The sequence below is a fragment of the Dipodomys ordii genome, unplaced genomic scaffold (genome assembly GCF_000151885.1).
Source record: "Dipodomys ordii isolate 6190 unplaced genomic scaffold, Dord_2.0 Scaffold106, whole genome shotgun sequence".
Taxonomy (NCBI): Eukaryota; Metazoa; Chordata; class Mammalia; order Rodentia; family Heteromyidae; genus Dipodomys; species Dipodomys ordii.
In genome coordinates this window covers 7,798,072-7,816,652 of record NW_012267322.1, presented here as the reverse complement: position 1 = coordinate 7,816,652, position 18,581 = coordinate 7,798,072, and the positions used below count along the sequence as shown (strand labels likewise).

The window sequence follows — 18,581 nt, the reverse complement described above, 5'->3', positions numbered from 1 at the left end:
CCTGGCCAGCCTCTGCTGCCTCCTCCCCCCCCCCCGCTCCCCCCCTCCCCTGCCAGCAGTCCCGATGGCTCTGGCCCTGCTCCATCTCTCCAGACACTTACAATGAGCACGTGGCCACAGACCATCAGGCTCAGATTCTGGGTGAAGGTGCCCACAAAATCCACCAGGGCCGGGCGGAAGTTGGGGGGACCTGTGAGCACCAGGCACTGGGGACTGAGAAGGAAAAGGAAAAGGGGAAAGAGCCATCAGGGAAGTCCCCAGGGTTCCTGGTACTAAGTGAGGTACCTTGGGAGCTCACCTGGCTTCAACATCATCCTGAATCCTGGTATGGCCTTGGGATTCACTTTCTGCCTGTGTTTCTAGGGACTTTTCTCCCCCCCACACACACACCAAGTACAGCCTTAAATGTGCTAGGTAGGCAAGTGCTTTACCACTTGAGTCATGTCCCCTAGCTCTTTTGCTTTTAGTTTGTTTTTCAAGTAGGCAACTTTGCCCTAGGCTGATCTTGGGCTATTTTCACCTCCCAAGTAGCTGAGATTATAGATATGTGCCACCACACCCAGCTTGTTTTTTGAGCTCACTAACTTTTTGCACAAACTGGCCTCAAACTGCCTATCAAGTAGTCTTCTAGACTTGGTATGATGCTATCCCTGTCTCTCTTCTTTCCCTGCTCAGACCACCTGACCCTTTACCAGATACCCTTCCTTTGCCCTGCCCTGCCCAGCACATTGATGAACCAATAAAGACTGCTGATAAGGAGGCCCACCATCTGCAAGCCCACTGTGTTATCTAGGCAGAGGACTGAGCCTCCGAGAGGCAAAACAGGGTAGTAATCAGGGGGCACTGGTACTGATCAGTCAAAGCCAGACTCAGTGGGTCATGTTCAGCAGCTGTGCACAAAGTTAGTCAGGTAAGTTACTTAGCCTCTCTGAGTCTCACTGTCCTCATTTGTGTCATAAATGTCACACATTTATGTCCCAATGTGTGACATAAACAGATAATCAGGTAGGAAGAAGGCAGAAAGGTGCATGATTCTCTGCCAGCTTCGAGGGGGATCTGGGGCTGCCTGCTTCTGTTCCTTTGTTCCCCAGATCACTCTCCCAGTGGACTCTTTTCCTTGCTCAGCCCCCCATTAGGCAATGCCCATCCTAATTTCTGATGGTCAGGTGGTGCTCCTCCCCCAGGCTGGACTTCCCCCACCCCAGTTCTGCCTGCGGTCCCGGACACTGGTCACCGGTAGTTCTTGATGTGGTCTTCGACTTCATTGAGGCCCACCGAATAGCTGAGAGCCAGGTTGTAGGAGCCGGCCTGCACGGAAGAGCCCCAGTTCACCTCTGTGGACAAGATTCAGAAATCACCGGAACAAAACTGATCATGTGAGCTGGGCACTGGTGGCTCACGCTTGTAATCTGAGCTACTCAGGAGGCTGAGATCTGAGGATCACAGTTCAAAGCCAACCCAAGCAGAAAAGTCCCCGTCATCTCCAATTAACCACCAAAAAACTAGAAGTGGTGCTGTGGCTCAAAGTCATTGAGCTCTACCCTTGAGTGAAAGAACTCAGGGACAGGACCCAGGCCCTGAGCTCAAGCCCAACAATCAACACCACCACCACCACCAACAACAACAACAAAATCTGGTCATATGAGGAGAAGAGGGAGGTAGTGATCGGGGCTGCCCAGCAGAGCTGGGACACAAGCTGGATAGGTGCACACTTAAAGACCAAGATCCTGAATGCTACAAAGTATTCCCCAACCCTGACAAACAAGGTCAAGTTCAGGTTCAAATGTGGAGTTCTAGGCTGTCTGGGGTTGGGTTTCCCCATGCTGGGTCTCTGCTGCCTGCATATAGACTCTTGTTCCCCTGATGAGCCACCACCCTTCACAGCCCCCTCTTGGTCACCCTTCAGGCTTTTTGCTTTGTTTTTCAGGTAGAAGTCTGGCAATTTTTTTGTCCAGGGCTGATCTTGGGCCATGACCCTCCAATCTTCACCTCCCAATTAGTTGCAATTACAGGTGTGCGTGTGCCACCATTTACAACTTGTTTTTGAGAAAGGATCTTAACTGGTTTTGAACTACCTTGCAAGTAGTGGTTCAGACTTAGTGTGGTGTTACACTAAGTGTGCAAGCTCCAGGGGCTAGCCCCTCTCAGGATCTGATTCTGGGCCCTTTGAGTGGGGGTACCTGGTCCTGGGTGATCTCTCAATAGTTAGGTCCTTTTGAGCACTTTTTCCCATGAAGAGACGAGTGGTGGTAGACCAGCCTGGTGCTCTGGGAAAGGCAGAGCTGGAATGGGCAGCACCAGCCAAGGCAGACCTGGCTGCCTGTTGATCTGGCATGGGGACTGAGCCCACCCAGCCCTCACCAACACACCTGGCTTCTTGTAGATCACATAGAGCAGGAGGAAGAGCACCACTCCGATGGCGATGAGGGCCGCCCACCAGGTAAGCAGGAACATGATGACCACGGAGACCACCGCCCCGAACAGTGCTGCCCACTTGCTGTAGTACCTGAATGAGGGTCTCCACCCTGGGGGAAGGCCCAGCTCAGGGTGCATGCCCCAGGCTCCAGAGCCTCCTCCTGGGTTCAGAGCAGGGTCAAGTGGCCATACCACCACACAGGAGGATGGGCCCTGCAGCTGCTTCCTTGCTGGGCATGCTCTGGGGGAGGCCTGTCCCCCTACCCTGCTGGCCAGGGCTCACCCTAGGGCCCAAGCATCTAGCTCAAGACAAAGCAGAGTGCGGTGACAGCACTGTCAGGGACAGCCCCTAGACTTTGGGAAATCCTCTTCCCTCTGGGGAATCTGCTGGCTCCTGAAATATTGGTGAAAGTAGGAACTAGAACAACTCCACAGAATGCAAACAACATGCGAATCTGAATCACTGTAAGAACTTGGGAAGGGGTGGCGGCTGCTTTAGTGTCCTTATGTTCCCTTCACAAGGTTTCAACTTGAGGAATGAGCTTGGGCTGGCCGCCTCCACCCCTGGCTCCCATTCCCACCCGGCCCCTCTAGGCCTCTTCCCTGGAATGGGTGGAGGGTCTGCTCACCGGGGGAGTTGGTGATGGAGGCATGGAAGCAGCTGAAGTTGATGAGGGCGTAGGAACACAGGAAGAAGTTGGAGATGATGGGCGCAATGGTGTTGAGCTCAGCTTCAGGCACCCAGGGAAAGAGATAGCAATTTGCTGCGTGACTCTAGCACGGAATTGCCTGCCATTCAAACTCAAAAGGGTAGGGGACCCCAGGGCAGGCCCTCCCCCAAGGCCGGATCTCAACCTTCCCATCTGTGAAATAGGTCCATCCTTTAGTGAAGCTCTTAGTGACAGTGTCTTATAAACTGTAAGCTGACATGTGTATGCGGATTGGGGGGAGAGTGTCCTAGTATGGGAATGAGCCCCACCAGGCTATGGGATGACAGAGGGCAGTGGCTGGGGCGGCTCTTTTGAACCACAAACTACAGCAAAGATACATGTGGCAATGTGACTCAGGCCCCTGGGACCGTATCTCAGCCCCACGCACGGTGCCTCCTTCCCTTCCCTGTGTCACTTGGCTCCAACACCCCTGATAAAGTTGTGTGTGCGTGTGCCTCCCTGGGGACCCCCCTGAGATGAGCACCACTTAGGTGCTGATCCTGCCACACTCAGTGCTCCTGAGCATCTGAAGCCATAGTCCCAGAACCCCCCAGATCCAAAGCTATCGAGTGTGAGTCAAGGGGGGAGTATCTGTAGAGAAGTGGAGTTAGGGGCTCTGCTGAGCAAGAAGATGGATGGGGCCAGCAAAGGTCAGGCTCCATCCCCCAACAGCACACTGCTTCCATTGGCTCAGAATCCAGGATTCCTTTTTTTTTTGTTTGTTTTTTAGGTCTGAGACCCGGGCTTAAACTTGATTCTAGATGCTCTTGAACTTGCTACCTGACGCTTTCACTCATTGGCTAGCACTCTACCCACTGAGCTGCACATCCAGTCCCAGGATCCAGCATTTTGTGTCTGGAAGCTTCCCTGAGAGACTGGCTAGATTGTTGGGTAAGTCTTATGGTTTAGTGAGCTCTGGGGCCAGGCTAGGCAGCAGGGAAATGGCTGTGAGCTGGGGGAGGACTCACCTGCACCCCACTAATCCCCATTCACCCCTAAAGGTGAAAGCACTCAGCATGGCCACCGCCTGTGCTTGGCTGCTACTTCTCTTTTAGTGAGCTCTGCTTCCTCAGCTATGTTAGTCAAGCATGGTGCGTGGGTGTGTCTCTACACATGGTCTCCTGCCCACCTGGGCCCTACCTGCTATGCACTATTGCTCCAATTCTACAGATGAGAAACTGAGGCTCGGAGAACTTGTTCAATGCCACGGATCAGGCACATGGAAAAACCAGGCTAGTAGTTCAGTCTAAGGAAACTGGCTTGTCTAGCCCATCCACCTGCATAGATTTGTATCAACCCCCACCTCCCAGAAAGTGACCACCATGATCCAAAGCAGCCCTGGGAGTTCCTTTAGACCTGGGGAGCAGAGGTGGCAGGTCTCGGGGTGTAGAACCAGAGGGACACAGCTGATGTCCTTCCAACAAAGCACAGTGGCTCACTGCCCTCTTTGAAGGGGGTGAAGGGGGAGAGGAGGGACCCATCACTGGGTCCTCCCTAAGACTTCCTGGGAAGTTGGGGGCTGGGAGGAGTGTGGCTCAGAGATGTGTGTGGTAATCACGTGCCTGGCCCCAGGTTCAGTTCCTAGCACCAAACCCTGGATGAGCGCCCCCCTGTGCCAGGCTGGCAGCATGCAGACGAGCTGAGGACCGCTGGGCCAGGAGAGAGGCCAGGCCCTCACCAGGCCTGACAGCCTCTTACCAATAATGATGAAGGCCACGGCGATGGCGTAGGCCAGCAGGTAGCCACGCACCGGCTCCTTGTTCTTGCCATAGCCTTTGCCAAAGAAGCCGATTAGCGGGTACAGCTGGTCCTCGCACAGACACTGCGGGTAGGGGCGCCACGCTCACCACCTGGCCGCCCCCTCCTCCCCGGGACCACCTGGGTTCCAGCCTCTGTGCTCCCTCCTGTCCCTCCGTCCCTCCGTGACCTCGGCAGGGCCTCGCCCAGCCTGGTCCCTGATTTCTGGTTTTGTTAAACGATCTGACACAGGATAAGGGCAGAGCGAGAGGGGCCACTGCATCCGGGAGCTTTGGGTGCTGAGACTGCAGAAAAGCTGCGGGGAGGCCCCAGGGGAGACACAAGGGGTTCCTCCAGTCGCCCCACAGGAAGGGGACACTTCCTTCAAGCATTGGCCTGCCTGGCACCTTGCCCCCTCCGTCTAGACCCTGTCACGTGAGCCCTCTGGGACTTTATAGCAGTCACAGGGGACCCTTCCACCTGGGCTTTGAGCCCAGACCCCTTTGTCTGGCCCCGCCCCTTAGCCCAAACTCCTCAGCTGGCCCCTCCCCCAGACTAACCACGCCCCCTGTCTGGCCCCTCCCTGGCATGGCCCCGCCCCTGGAATGGCCCCGCCCCCAGTTCAGACTCCTCTTGCCCTGGCCCCTCCCCTTCTTGGCTCCTCCCTTACTCTGGCCCCTCCCAATCGTGGCCCCGCCCCCAGCCGGACCCCAGGCCCCTGCCCGTGCCTCACCTGGAAGACTTTGGCAGCCGAGACAAGGCAGGCCAGGGCAGAGGAGAGGGTGGCCCCAAAGATGCCGGCTGTAATCAGGGGAGCGAAGGCAGACACCATGCTCATGGTCTACAGGGACAGGGAGGGCTGAGCTGACATCCCGGACCCCACCAAGGCGAAGACTGGTCCTGACACCTGGATGGGAGTCCACAGCCCTCCCCGGGGTACCCCAGGCCCACTCGCAGACGGGGACTGGGCGCCGGAGCCAGCACCTCTCCCCCTGAGTCCAGGGCTCAGATCCCCAAACCACGTCCCCATCCATCTGCAGCACAGAGCCAGAGGCCCAGGACCTGGTAGTAGTTGATGAGGCCATAGCGACAGCTGTGCTGCTGGGCACACTCCGTGAAGTTCCAGCCATAGCCACAGGCCAGCCCCTCGCAGGCTCCTGGGCTGGCTGCCAGCGTGTCGTTCAGGCTCCCAGAGGCATCGCGCACCACACAGGAGCCTGAGAAGGGGAAAGCCTAGGGGTGGGCGGGTGGGCTTCTCCTTGGCCCCCAGAGATGGCAATGGAAGAACTGTATCCTCCAGCCCAACTCTGCCTGTTCACGAGCCACACCCTGTGGGCCTTCCCAGTGTTCAGGGTGGGGGCCAGCCACTCACCAATGGTGGCCGAGATGGCCAGGTAGGAGACAGTGGTCCAGAAAATGGCCATGAGTGTTCCCTTGGGGATGGCCACAGCAGGGTCCTGTGGGAGGGACACTGAGCATCAGACCACCCCTGGACCTCCATCGGTCCTCCCCACATCTTGTCTAAGGCCAAGGTGGGCAAGTGCCCCTGACTTGGGCCCCTCAGAAAGGAAACATGGAGAGGAAGATTCTTGAGACTAAGGACTTGGCCATGGTCACAGGGCTGGGACCACCTCTGACACCCAAGGCAGGAGAGAAGACCCACACCCGGGGGCTGAAGTTGAGGATCTAGTTGGCAGGGTTCTGTGCCAGCACAGCTCAGCTCAGCTCAGCTCCAGGGCCTCAGCCCTTACTGTGAAGCAGATGAGGGGTGGCCGATGTGGGATGGCTTTGTTGGTGAGATGAATGGGTCCCTCCCCTGGCTCTGCCCACTGTCAGCCCTCTGGACGTGTTAAGCCACCACGGACAGATCCACCTGTCTGGATCCAGACCAGCCCCAAATGTCTCCTTCTGCTCTGACAAAGAACTCAGCGCATGCTTTGCTCATATCACCTGCTCATTTCTAGTCATTTCTCAAATGTGATTTCAGGGACAGCCTCACCTGGCAGGTGCATTGTAAGGAAGCCCCGGTTCCAGAAGCCACTGGTGACTATTGGGCTTGACCCTGCTGAAGGCCACAACTTCAGATCTTAGTGGCTGATCCGGGAGCAACAACACAGGGATTTCTACAGCAAGTTCAAGACCCATACCACCCTCTAGACACAGACCCCAGCCTGGAGCTAGGCCAGTGTGCTTCAGCAGCCCACCTCTAAACCCCAGCTTTCCCTAGGCTATTCTGCTTCATCCCCGCTTGGCAAATAGAACTCCAGATTAGAGACAGGTTGAAATGTAGAGGGAGGATGCAGCCAGCCAGAGGGGCAGAGAGGAGGGAGGCTGGAGTCTTAGGAGGCCCCTAGGCTTGCCAGGGGTCCCAGCAACCTAGATAACTCTGTGGGGTTGGGTGCTCTGTGGGGTTGGAGTTTACCACTACAAAGCCAACAGACCAGGACTGACTCCTGCCCTATTGCTGGTGTGAGAGTGTGCTACACCCCCCCACACACCATGCATGTCTACCCAGAACCTCCCAATGTGACCTTCTTTGGAAATGGGATATGATTTGCAAAGGTGAGGTCATATGGAATAAGTGAGCCTCAAATGCAAGGACAGGAGTCTCTAGAGAAGACGGGACATAGAGACATAGAGGAAAGAGCTCCACATGATTAGAACGGCGTACACATCAGAGGGACAAACAGCAGGACCAGGACACCATTGTCAGAACCCACCACATCCGAGAGGAAGCCAGGAAGGATCCAATCCTGGAGCCTTCAGAGGAAGCAAAACCTTGTCAGCCAGCCCCCTGGAGTTTAAAAGCAGAGCCTAATGGTTCCTGCCTGTAATCCCAGCACTTGGAAAGCATGGGCAGGAGAATTGAGAGTTCAAGGTGAGCCTGAGCTATGTAGTGAGATGCTTTCTGGCGGGGGGGGGGGGGAGGAAACAAAAATAACAAAAGAACCCAAGCCAGGCACTGGTGGCTCACAGCTGTAATACTCAGAAGGCTGAGATCTGCCCAAGCAGAAAAGTCCAAGAGACTCTTATCTCTAATTAGCCAATCAAAAGAGATGTGCTTGGGGCTGGGAATGTGGCTTAGTGGTAGACTGCTTGCCTAGCATGAATGAAGTCCTGGTGTTTGTCCTCAGTACCACATAAACAAAAAAAGCCAGAAGTGGCCCTGTGGCTCAAGTGGTAGAGTGCTAGCCTTGGGCAAAAGAAGCTCAGGGACAGTGCCCAGGCCCTGAGTTCAAGCCCCAGAAATGCAGAAAGAGACAGAGACAGAGAGACAGAGAGAGAGAGAGAGAGAGAGAGAGAGAGATGTGCTGAGCCAACCTTGAGTGAAAAAGCCAAGCAAGGGAGGTGGGAGTGGCAGAGAGAAAAGGGGGAAGAGAGAGAGAGCACGCAAGTAAGCAAGCATGTATCAGAGTGGGACTGGGTCGGCAGCATTAGCTATGCTTCCAGCCCAGGGCCAAGGTCCCCGCTGGTCACACACTCACTGGTTTGCTGCATCCTGCTGTCAGCAGAGGCGTCTCAGGCCACTCATCTTTCAAAGTCCAGCTCCAGCCCTACCTCCAGCTAATTAACCTGCTGTGATGAGTCTGTCTGTCCCCACATCGTACTTCTGCTCTGACACTACCTTTCATCACTATTCAATCCACAAACGTGGATGCAGGCCCTCGCTTGTGTCCTACGCTAAACTGGGGAAAGCAGACACAGACATTGGGTTGCAATGTCCTGGGAGAATCACCACTGAGAGAAGGCCAGGTCGAGATGCTGGAAGAGGGGTTTGAAAAGGGAATAGAAGTTGAGAAGGAGAAGAAATAAGGGCAGGGTGGCCTAGCTAGAGACGACACACAGTCAAAGGCCAGAGGGGGCGTGGAGATGGTGGCAGTGTTGAGGGCTGAGGCTGGGTAGCTGGCTGGAGCCTTGAGGACCAAGCAAGGAGCCGCCTGCCTCAAAGCTGTGGAGAGCCAGGTGCCGGTGGCTCGTGTCTATGATCCTAGCTACTCAGGAGGATGAGGTCCGAGGATTGAGGATCAAAGCCTGATAAAGCTGTGAGAGTCTTATCTCCAATTAACCAGCAAAAAAACTTTAAGTGGAGTTGTGGCTTAAGTGGTAGAGCACCCATCTTGGGCAAAGAAAGATAAGGGACAGCATCCAGGCTTTGAGTTCAAATCCCAGGAACAGCATACACACATACATCAAACCAATAAACAAACTGAAGCCCTGAAAGGCGTGGGTATCAGCTTACAGTCTAGCAGTTTTGCTAAGTCATAGCTGGGTCAGTCATTCTCTGGGCCAAGGGGGCAGCTAGCCAGACCTCAGACATCCTCCAAGTGCCAGACACTTCATACTTCTACCCTGATGCCACATTTCACCACTAGTCAATCCAGAAATGTGGACTGTGGCCTTTGCTGGTCAGGCAGCAGAATGGAACAAGAGCTAGGCACTGGTGACTCACACCTGTAATCCTAGCTACTCAGGAGGCTGAGATCTGAGGATTGTAGTTCAAAGCCAGCCCAGACAGGAAAGACTGTGAGACTCTAATCTCCAATTATCCACGAGAAAACTGGAAATGACACTCTGGCTCAAGTGGTAGAGCACTTGCTTTGAGTTGAAGAGCTGAGAGACAGCACCCAGGCCCAGAGTTCAAGCCCCATGATCAAGGGAAAAGAAAGAAAGAAAAGAATGGAACAAGATTGAACTGAGTGAACTGGACTGAATTTCAGAACTTCTAACGCCCCCCATCCTGCCCACAGACTCTGTGACCAGCTTGGTGCCCAGCACCACATCTGACAGCCAGATAGCAAGACAGCCCACAGCCCCCATAGCGTCAAGACACAGGGAAATGTGCTCTGCTCACCTTGAGGTCCCCAGAGATGTTGGCTCCAGCCAGGATGCCCGTAGCTGAGGGGAAGAAGATCGAGAACATTCCAAAGAAGCTGCCATCAACACCTCGCCAGTTAGGCACCAAGTTCTGGACAAAAATGTCCCCTAGGAAACCAAGGTGTGAGTCAGAACTGCTTGGAGGGCTTGGGGACCCTGGCTGGGCTGACCAGTCACCCCTCACCCTGAAGCATGGGGACCTCATCTCCCTGCTGCCCACACACTGGGTCATGTTCATGGATGAACTGCCCCCCCCACATACCATGATAGCTGAAGAAGCCTTTGGAGGCCTTGTCATCGGACGGGGGGATCAGCGTCCCCACCAAGTAGTTGGCAAAGGAGACCATGATGACAAGAAAGAACAGCACTTGGGCCTAGATGGGGGGGGTGAAGGACCCCAGACGTCAGATGGTGGCTCCCAGGCTACCTCCAGGCGGTCCCAACCAGGGAGGCAGGCTTGGCACCCTCCATCAGCCCCTCAGCCTCTCACCCAGCACCCAGCACACAGCAAGCAATACTCAAGCTGCTGGGGAATCGTCAGGGAGCAGAATGGCCTCTTGTCTCCGCTGATTATACAGGGTGATTTCAGAGTAAGAACACAAGAGGGTGATGGCCTTGGGCCTATGTAAGCAGATGCCCTGGCCCCAGATGTTTGAGCTGAGCAATGAACAGCTGGAGACTGAGCTATAGTCCTTTTATGGCCAGAGAGCCACAAGGGAGAGGGGCAGTCTCAGGGACCGGGTCCTACTGGGTTTGAAGGCCACTCTTCTGGATGCACCTGCTGGTTGTAGGCTAATGCTTTTTCTCCCCTTATATCTATTTTAAACCTCTGGCTCTTGGCTCGGTACATGGTGCAAAGATCCTATTTCCCAGAGTCCCTTGTAACCTTCAGACCAAGTTCTTCCAGCTTTGGCAGAAAAGGACAGGGGAGGGGACAGAGGAAGGTGGCTCAGTGGTAGAGCGCTTGCCTTGCATGCCTGAGACCCTGGGTTTTATTCCTCAGCACCACATAAACAGAAAAAGCCAGAAGTGGCACTGTGGCTCAAGTGGTAGAGTGCTAGCCTTGAGCTGAAGAGCTGAGGGACAGTGCCCAGGCCTAGAGTTCAGACCCCACAACTGACCAAAAAAAAAAAAAAAGGAAAAAGAAAAAAGAAAAGGACAGGGGAAGGGAAGTCTCATGCTCTGTGATAATCTTTCCCCCTTTTCCTCTGCTTGGATAGAGGCAACTGTGGACCAGATGGACAAGACCCACAACCTGGGGATGGAGAGGCCTGGGGGCTACCTCACCCCCATCCATGGAAACCAGGATGCTGGCCCTGCCCTGCTTCCTCTTGGATTATCACATGAGAGAGAAATGAAGTCTCTCTGAATTAGGGGTCTCTTTGTCACAGCAGCAAAACTGCAATCCTAGCTCATACACACAAGAAGAGGCAGAACCAGCCCCCAGCCCCAGGCCTTGTTACAGCAGCCTCCCTACTTGGTCCCGGGCCAGGCCCCTTACCTTGGACTCCCACTCCATGCCTGCCAGGGAGATGGCCAGGAGCACGGTGACTGTCACCACGCCGATGATGCGGATGTCGTTGATGGGGTCCACAATGGGCGTGCCATACTCCTGATGGGGGCCAGGCTGGTCACCAGCCACCCCTGTGCACCCCATGTCTCTCCAGACTCCCCATTCCACTTAGGAACCCTTAGGACCCAAACACAAGCCCCTCCCCTGCCTGCAGTTGCCCCAGGATGGCTGCTGTAAGGCCTTGGCCCTTGGTCTTTGCTTGATGAGCTGCCATTGTCACCCAGAGTGGCCAGATGGGCCCGTGGCCCCTGATGAATGACATAGAGTGAGAGAGGAAAGGGCAGCCCAATGGGAGGAGCAGAGGAGGGGGGCCGGCCCGACTCCCTCTGCCCAGGGCCCACCCCCCCTCACCTGCAGGAGGTCCCGCACAGTTTCCGCAAAACCCACAGTGTGCATGGCCACACCCACGGCATTGGCAAAGGCGAAAATGAGGCCGATCGAGCCACCTAACTCTGGGCCCAGACTCCGGGATATGAGGAAATAGGTGCCACCTACCAGGGCCAGAGCAGGGGTGGGGGCACAAGTCAGAGGGGCAGGTGAAGGGCAACAGAGCTGGGGAGGGGTGGCCACAGGGCTGTCTTAGGGTGTAGAGTGTCCCAGTTACCTTGGTAACTCCAACGTAAAGGGGTTTTCTGGGCAAGGAGGACCAAGAAGATGGGGGGGAGGGGCTGGGGGGAGGCCCACCTGACTTGACCTTGCCATTGGTGGAGATGGCTGAGATGGACAGGCCAGTGATGGAGGTCACCAGTACCGAGAGCAGGATAATGACCCAAGTGAGGACTGTGTGGGGTGAATATGAGGCCCAGAAATTCAGTCAGGGTAAATACTGAGTGAGCAGCCACGGAGGGACCTGACTCCACCCCTAAATCCACCACATGATTCCCACCCCTTCCCTTCTCTAAGCCTCAGTTTGTCATGTGACAAATGTGTTTGTCCCTGTCCTGCCGGCATGCTTATGAGGCAACAGGTAAAGATGGCCGGTAGGGGGGAATCAGCCCTCTTCCGGTAATAAACACGGTGCTAGTAGCCTCTTCAGAACACCTCTGGGCTCCAAATACTGGTTTTTCTGCATTGTATAAACTCCACAATAACTCTGCAAGACAGGTAAATCTCAGCCCCTGTTTACTGGGACTGAGGAAACCAAGGCTTAGAGGGGTTAAGAAACATGTACAAGGTCACACAGCATGCTGCAGAGTGAGCATCTGTATACTGGTCTTTCAAAATGCAAGTTCTGAACTGGCATGCTTTGTAGTAAAAATTGGCTCAGGAAGGCGAAAGGACTCAGGAAGGTCACACAGTCAGGGAAAACCCACAGGACTGCCAACTCTACATCTAACGCATCTCTGCCACTCCACCCTCACCTCTGCCACTACAGGGACCCAAAGTGGCCAAGGAGAAGAAAACCTGGCCTGGGGCCGCTGCCACCTGAGGTCAAGGCTGCTTCATGGGGGACATGGAGGAAGAGAACCAGGACTCAAGCATGCCCTCCACCCTCTCCCCGCTGGCACTCACCAATGCCCGCCTGTGCTGTTATCCAGGGCAGACGTAAGTAGAGGATCACACCCCAGATGTTGAGCATGCAACGGATCTGGGGGGGAGATTGGAGATCAGAGACTCCCAGGAGCATCTAACTCCTTTTTGCTTTATTTACTTTATAGGCTCAGGCCCTCTAGCTCCCACCCACTCCCATCCCTCAGCCTCTCAGCCTGAGGATGGGCTGCAAGCAGGGTCCCCTGCGACCCTATTCCGAGCCCAGGACTCCATTCCTTCCAGCTCCAACCACGGCCCTGTGGCAGATGTCGGCCTCTGACGCCTGGTATGTGAAGGAGTCAGTGAATGCCAGTTAATGCCCCACTCACAGAAGAAAGAAATCAGAGACTGGGGTGCTGTGAGCTTTGTTTCCAGATTTTGAGCAAAACCAGGGTCTGTGATTGGGGCTGAAGTTCTAGGGAGAAGGGCCTGCTAGGGCCTTGTGACCCCAATACATTACAAGGTAGAGTTGCTACTCTATTTGTGGTATTCACCACCCAGAGAGCTTCAGGGCCCTTCATCTGCTCTATGATGCCACCCAGGCCCACGTGGGGACTAGGCAACCCTGACTGTAAACTCAGCGGAATAGGTTAAGGAAGAGTCACAGCAATTGACAGAGTTAAGAAGAGAATCTGGCTGGCCTTCCTCCTGCCTTTCAGAGCAGAACTAAAGTTTCTCCTTTTCCCCATCAAGTCCTGTCTGTAGTGTCCTGCAGTAGTATCTGTCTGTAGTACCTTCCAAAGCAAAGGTCTGGTGGTCTTATTCCTTTCCATCATGAAGAACAATAGGAGAAAAAAAAAACCACCACCTGGTCTGTGGATTTATGTGTTAAGTGCTGCCACCTGGTGGCTAAACAGGGGAAGTTCCTCCTAATAACCCCCTGCCCCACTAGAGCCAAGGATTTCACCTCTATCCTCCTTTTACAAATGAGGAAACTGAGGCAGGGCTTGATTAATTTGCCCAAGTTACTTAACATCTAGCCCCACCCCACCCCCATCCATATCTCACTCACCATCACTCCCTTAACCCAGCCGAAGCGCACGGGCTCCCCAGGGCTCTTCTGACTGTTGGTACCTGCCTCATCTTCCGCCAGCCCGTCCACCAGCTCATGGCTGGGCCGGTTGTCAAAGGCCAGGACATGCAGGTGGCTGCCTTCCTGCTGAGAGCCAAGAGACCACCAGTCATATCCCTGCCTGCCCATGTTCCACATGTCAGGCAATCCCCAGACAGGTTCCCTGACAGCACAAGGAAGCCATGGAAGGCTGGGTGCTCAAGGCATTCCTGCTCATGTCACAGGCCAGTCTCGTAGCCTGAGAGGGGTAGGACACTGGTACTCCACTCCCAAGAGGTGAAACAGCTTATCCACAGCTGCACAGTGGGTCCCAGCAGGGCTAGGACTCAAACACTCAGGTTGTGCTAGCTCTCCTGGCTTTCCCTGCAAGACCGCCAGCTGTCTGAGCCTTGTCCTCACCTCTGGGGCCTTCTCCCATCACCTCGTCTCAGCAGGAGGCCACATCTGGCCTCTGGCAGGGGGAGGCACCTTTATAAGCTCAACAAGTCTCAGCGTCAGAATCTAGAATGATTCTACCCAATTGTCAGATGGGGAAAGTGAGGTTGTACAGGGCGTGGTGAGAATCCACTCCAGCCTCATCCACCCTGCCTCCCGGTAGGTAAATCCAGCAAGCTTCTCTCTGAGAGGACCTTCCCAGCCTCCTCCTCTCCAGCTCGTTTGAGGGTAATTTTCTCTCTGAGCATCCCATTCTAAACTTTAGGGCACTCGTGGATAAACAGAAGCCACTCATGTAACCCAGAAATTTATGGAACCTCTCCCACTCTTCTATGTGGACCCCTTAATCCCTGAGGAAGACCCCTGTCTGTTCCTGTGGCACAGGCTCAGAGATGTTGGGTAACTCAGTTATGGCCACCGCACAGGGATGGCCAGTTTCCCGAGCTGGTACTTACCTTGAGGAAAGAGTGCAGGTCAGCCAATGTGGGCCGTACCCTCCGGGGCTCGCCGGGCAGGGCGCTGTTAGCATAGTGCTCATAGGCAGGTACCACATCGATGGTGTTGTAACCAAACGTACGCATGTACAGGGTGCTGCCGTGGGTCAGGTGGCTGGCGTGGCTGCTGTCATAGGCAGCCGCCGAGGGGGGCTCATCGGCCCCCAGTAATGTACTGATGGTGAAGCGCCCACGGCACAGAGCAGGGTCCCCAGGTGTCTCTGTCACAGGCAGCTCTGCCATTGTGGCTCTGGGTGTCGAGGGAGGGGACCAGGGTCGGTAAGGACACACAGGTGGCTTTATAGGTCAGGCCTGCAGCAGGGAGGAGGTGGGAGGTTGGCCTAAACCGCCTACAGCTGGTGAGCAGGGTCCCCGGTGCGGGGTGGGGGGTGGGGGCGGAGCAGGTGTGTGGTGCTGTCCTGCCCCCCATTTATCCCATCATTTACACAGGGCAGTCTTGCACCAAGAGGGCTGTGCTGTCCAGAGCCAGGCACTAGGCAAGAAGCCATTACCCAGCAGGTTTGGAGAGACCCTCATAGGGGTCCCAAATCTCTCTGTGCTTTTTCTTTTTGTTTACTTAGAAGATTTGAATGGATGAGTGATATGACATTTGAAAAGATGAACATATATGTAAAAAAAGAAGTCCCTATAGCAACAGATGGAGTATAAAGCTAATATAAAAATTCACCTTTCTAAAACAAGAGCTCAGGGACAGTGCCCAGGCCCTGAGTTCAAGCCCAACAACCATTTTTTAAATCACCTTTTTTGTACATTAAAGAGATTTGCAAGGATATAAAATAATCTCCACTTTTCTCACATTTTTTTTGGTTTGGAAAAATCTCATTGTTTTCCCCAAAGTATGCTATTTGTGATCAAATAACAAGTGTATTCTATTAATATTTTAACTCCCAAGATATTAAATATGAATGGATATGTGTTCAATGAGTGATCATTTACTCTGCACACTTAAGCATCTTCCATGTATACATATTTTACTTTGAGGAAAAGAGTATTAGAATGTAAAAAAGTAAATAAAAATGAAGGCCCCCTCCAGCTCTGTCCCCCAGTACCTCTCGTTATTTTTCCCAACACATCTGGGTATGTAGAAGCCACCTGTGGACAGATGAGCCCTGAGGGCTTGGGGCTGGTGGTAGGCTCTGGAGCAGCAGGATTAGCATAGGAGCTCCCTTCCCCAGGTGGACGGGCCAGGCTGTGGGTCTGGGACTCCGTCTCAGCTCCATGACAGGTCAGGATCCAGGTTTGCCAGCAGCCCTGAGGCCACACCTTGGATGTACAATGGCAATAGGACCTGAATCTAAGCCCAGGCACCTAAACCATTGTGACCCCAGTGGTTCAACTTTGAGTTGTGGAGGGCTGAGGGGATGTGGACACTGATGACATATGGATGTGGGGTACAAAGGTCTGATGCCCTGCCCTGTACCTGAAGGGCCACCCCAACCCGAAGAGCTCCCCAGGTCAGCCTCGTTTACCCCACAGCCCACAATTCCGTCTGGCAGCGCTGCCTCTGTCTCTCCCATCCAGGCATACTGGCTCTAACAACCATCCCTGTTGGATGCCTTGCTCACTCCCCTGTCCTGTCTCAGCAGCTTCCGAGAAAATCACAGAATTCCTTTTTCCCACCCAACAGACATTTACTTACTCCCATCATGTGTGTTTGTAGGGAACTAGCTCCACGCAGGAGTTCGTGGGGAATGAGCCGTGGAAGGAGCTCAGCCCAGCTGTGTGGGAAGGGCAGTGTGGGAGGGATGGTCCTGGAGGAGGGATAGAATAGCCAGGATAGAGGGGAAGAGGGGGCCCTGACCCGCATGGCTCCTCCTGGAGGCAGAGGATGGAGGCAGGCAGAGGGGCCACTGCCAGCTCTAGTCATCGGAACTCCGTTTCTGTTCAAGGTCCAGAGAAAGATGGAGGACACATTTTCTGCTACTTTTCTACCCCCATTTCTTTTTTCTTTCTTTCTTTTTTCCCTTCCTTCCTTCCTTCCTCCCTCCCTTCCTTCCTTCCTCCCTTCCTTCTTTCCTTTTCTTTTTATCTCAGTCATGGGCTTGAACTCAGGAATTGGGCACTGAGCCTGAGCTTTTTTTGCTCAAGGCTGGTGCTTTATCACTTTGACCCACAGCACTACTTCTGGTGTGGGGGTAAATTAATTGGAGGAGTCTCATGGACTTTTCTGTCCTGGCTGGCTTCAAACTGCAATCCTCAGATCTCGGCCTCCTGAATATCTAGGATTACAGCCATGAGCCACCGATGCTAAGTTCTTTCCCTATTTCTGAGCCTACACAGATTCCCCCTCGCCCCCCAAGCCTACTCCTGAGGTTTCAACAATGAGTCAAGCATGGTAGATTGGGGTTGCCAGAGGCCTCCTGAGCCCAGGGAGCTGGGATAGGTCAGAGGACCAGTGGAAAGGCTCACACTGGCTTTGAGTGGCAAACTGTGTGTGAGAGCCCCTCTCAGGGGTGAGGGTCCTGAGACCCCACAAAAGTGTGATCAAGCTTCCTTCTGGGGTGGGTGGGCATACATGCCATCCAACGTGTGCAAACAGCAGTCCTCAAATTCAGGGATCTGCATGCTTTGTTCTCTGCCAATGTCTGCACAGAGAAAGCACAGATCAGTTGTTGCCTGTTGGATGCAGGATCCAGGAGGGCAGCGTGGCCACCTTAGAGACCCTTGGTTGGCAAATTAGTCCTCAGGCTCCACAGAGTCAAGGAATCTGCCTCTCCTGGACATGAAGAGGTGATCTGCAGAAAACTAGACCGATGACAAACCCAAAGGGGGACCATCACCGTGTACCTTTCTGCACTTGGTATGTCTACTGTAGGTTACTTTTCCAAGAATCTGCTCAGGGCCTTTCTTAAGGCACCAAGGCCCACCTGCCCTTCCTCTCTAGCTTCCTAACCCCAGGTTGAAGGCAAGGGCCTCCTTCAGGGCCACTTTTAAGCCTTCCCTGCAGGTTCTGCTCTGGACTGGGGCCAGGAGGGAGACCCCCCCTCCAGTTACTGCAGAGTTAACTCATTTTGCCTCCTGCAGGGAAGGAGGGGGAAGATCTTATCACCCTCTGCTCTTAAACTGCTGACTGACTGGCAAAATCACAGCTACACCCCACACTCTCTGTACACCCTGTCCCTGGAGGCGATGGAAAATTCCTGATTAAGATCAGCGAAGGAGAGGGGCTGTGGGCAGGATAAGAGGCCACAAATTCCCTGTGTGACCTTGAGTAAGTAATTTTCATCTCCTCCAAACAACCCTGGCCTCTGTCAGCCCTGGAGGTGAGCTTGGGCTGCTTCTGGAACCCTCTTCTGCCCACCCCTATATCTCCCTAGGCTTATGCAGGACCCCTTGAAGGCTTATAGGATAAGTTGCAGAAACTGCCCTGAGCACAGTACCCTCCCCGCCCCCCCCTTGCAACTGGGTGGAAGTTAATGAGGGAAATGTTCACAGAGGCACCCTTTTTGATGGGGGACACAGAGCTGGGTCATGCAGGCCCTACCTTCCAGGATTGTCTATGGCCGGTTGATCCCCAAAGTCCCCCAGACCTGAAATGTCTCTGACCCTGAGCGAGGCTGTATGATCTGACCCTGGAGTCTTGGTCCTGCGGGGTTCTGGGGGACTGGAAATCACCTGACCAGGAGAATGGGGGAGGTTCTGCTTCTCTATCAGAAGACAGAAATGGCACCCATACCGGCCAATCCCCGCTACGCCCGCCCATCCAGTGTCAAGCCCCA

At 54.3% G+C, this 18,581-nt stretch overlaps 1 protein-coding gene across 1 annotated transcript in view; it reads right to left on the bottom strand.

Annotated features, from left to right (window-relative positions):
* Slc12a3 (solute carrier family 12 (sodium/chloride transporter), member 3) overlaps positions 1-15,107 on the bottom strand; it is a 35,129-nt gene extending 20,022 nt beyond the window's left edge. The window contains exons 1-16 of the mRNA XM_013027893.1: positions 14,803-15,107; positions 13,853-13,999; positions 12,823-12,898; positions 11,995-12,090; positions 11,662-11,801; positions 11,239-11,349; positions 10,000-10,111; positions 9,715-9,845; positions 6,235-6,319; positions 5,925-6,079; positions 5,596-5,703; positions 4,824-4,947; positions 3,045-3,146; positions 2,370-2,525; positions 1,235-1,334; positions 54-213 (exon numbers count right to left, since the gene is read on the bottom strand). Of these exons, the coding sequence (XP_012883347.1) occupies positions 54-213; positions 1,235-1,334; positions 2,370-2,525; positions 3,045-3,146; positions 4,824-4,947; positions 5,596-5,703; positions 5,925-6,079; positions 6,235-6,319; positions 9,715-9,845; positions 10,000-10,111; positions 11,239-11,349; positions 11,662-11,801; positions 11,995-12,090; positions 12,823-12,898; positions 13,853-13,999; positions 14,803-15,084 (2,085 nt within the window). The 5' untranslated portion in view covers positions 15,085-15,107. The remainder of the gene's footprint in view (positions 1-53; positions 214-1,234; positions 1,335-2,369; positions 2,526-3,044; positions 3,147-4,823; positions 4,948-5,595; positions 5,704-5,924; positions 6,080-6,234; positions 6,320-9,714; positions 9,846-9,999; positions 10,112-11,238; positions 11,350-11,661; positions 11,802-11,994; positions 12,091-12,822; positions 12,899-13,852; positions 14,000-14,802) is intronic.
* Between the last annotated feature and the right edge of the window lie 3,474 nt (positions 15,108-18,581).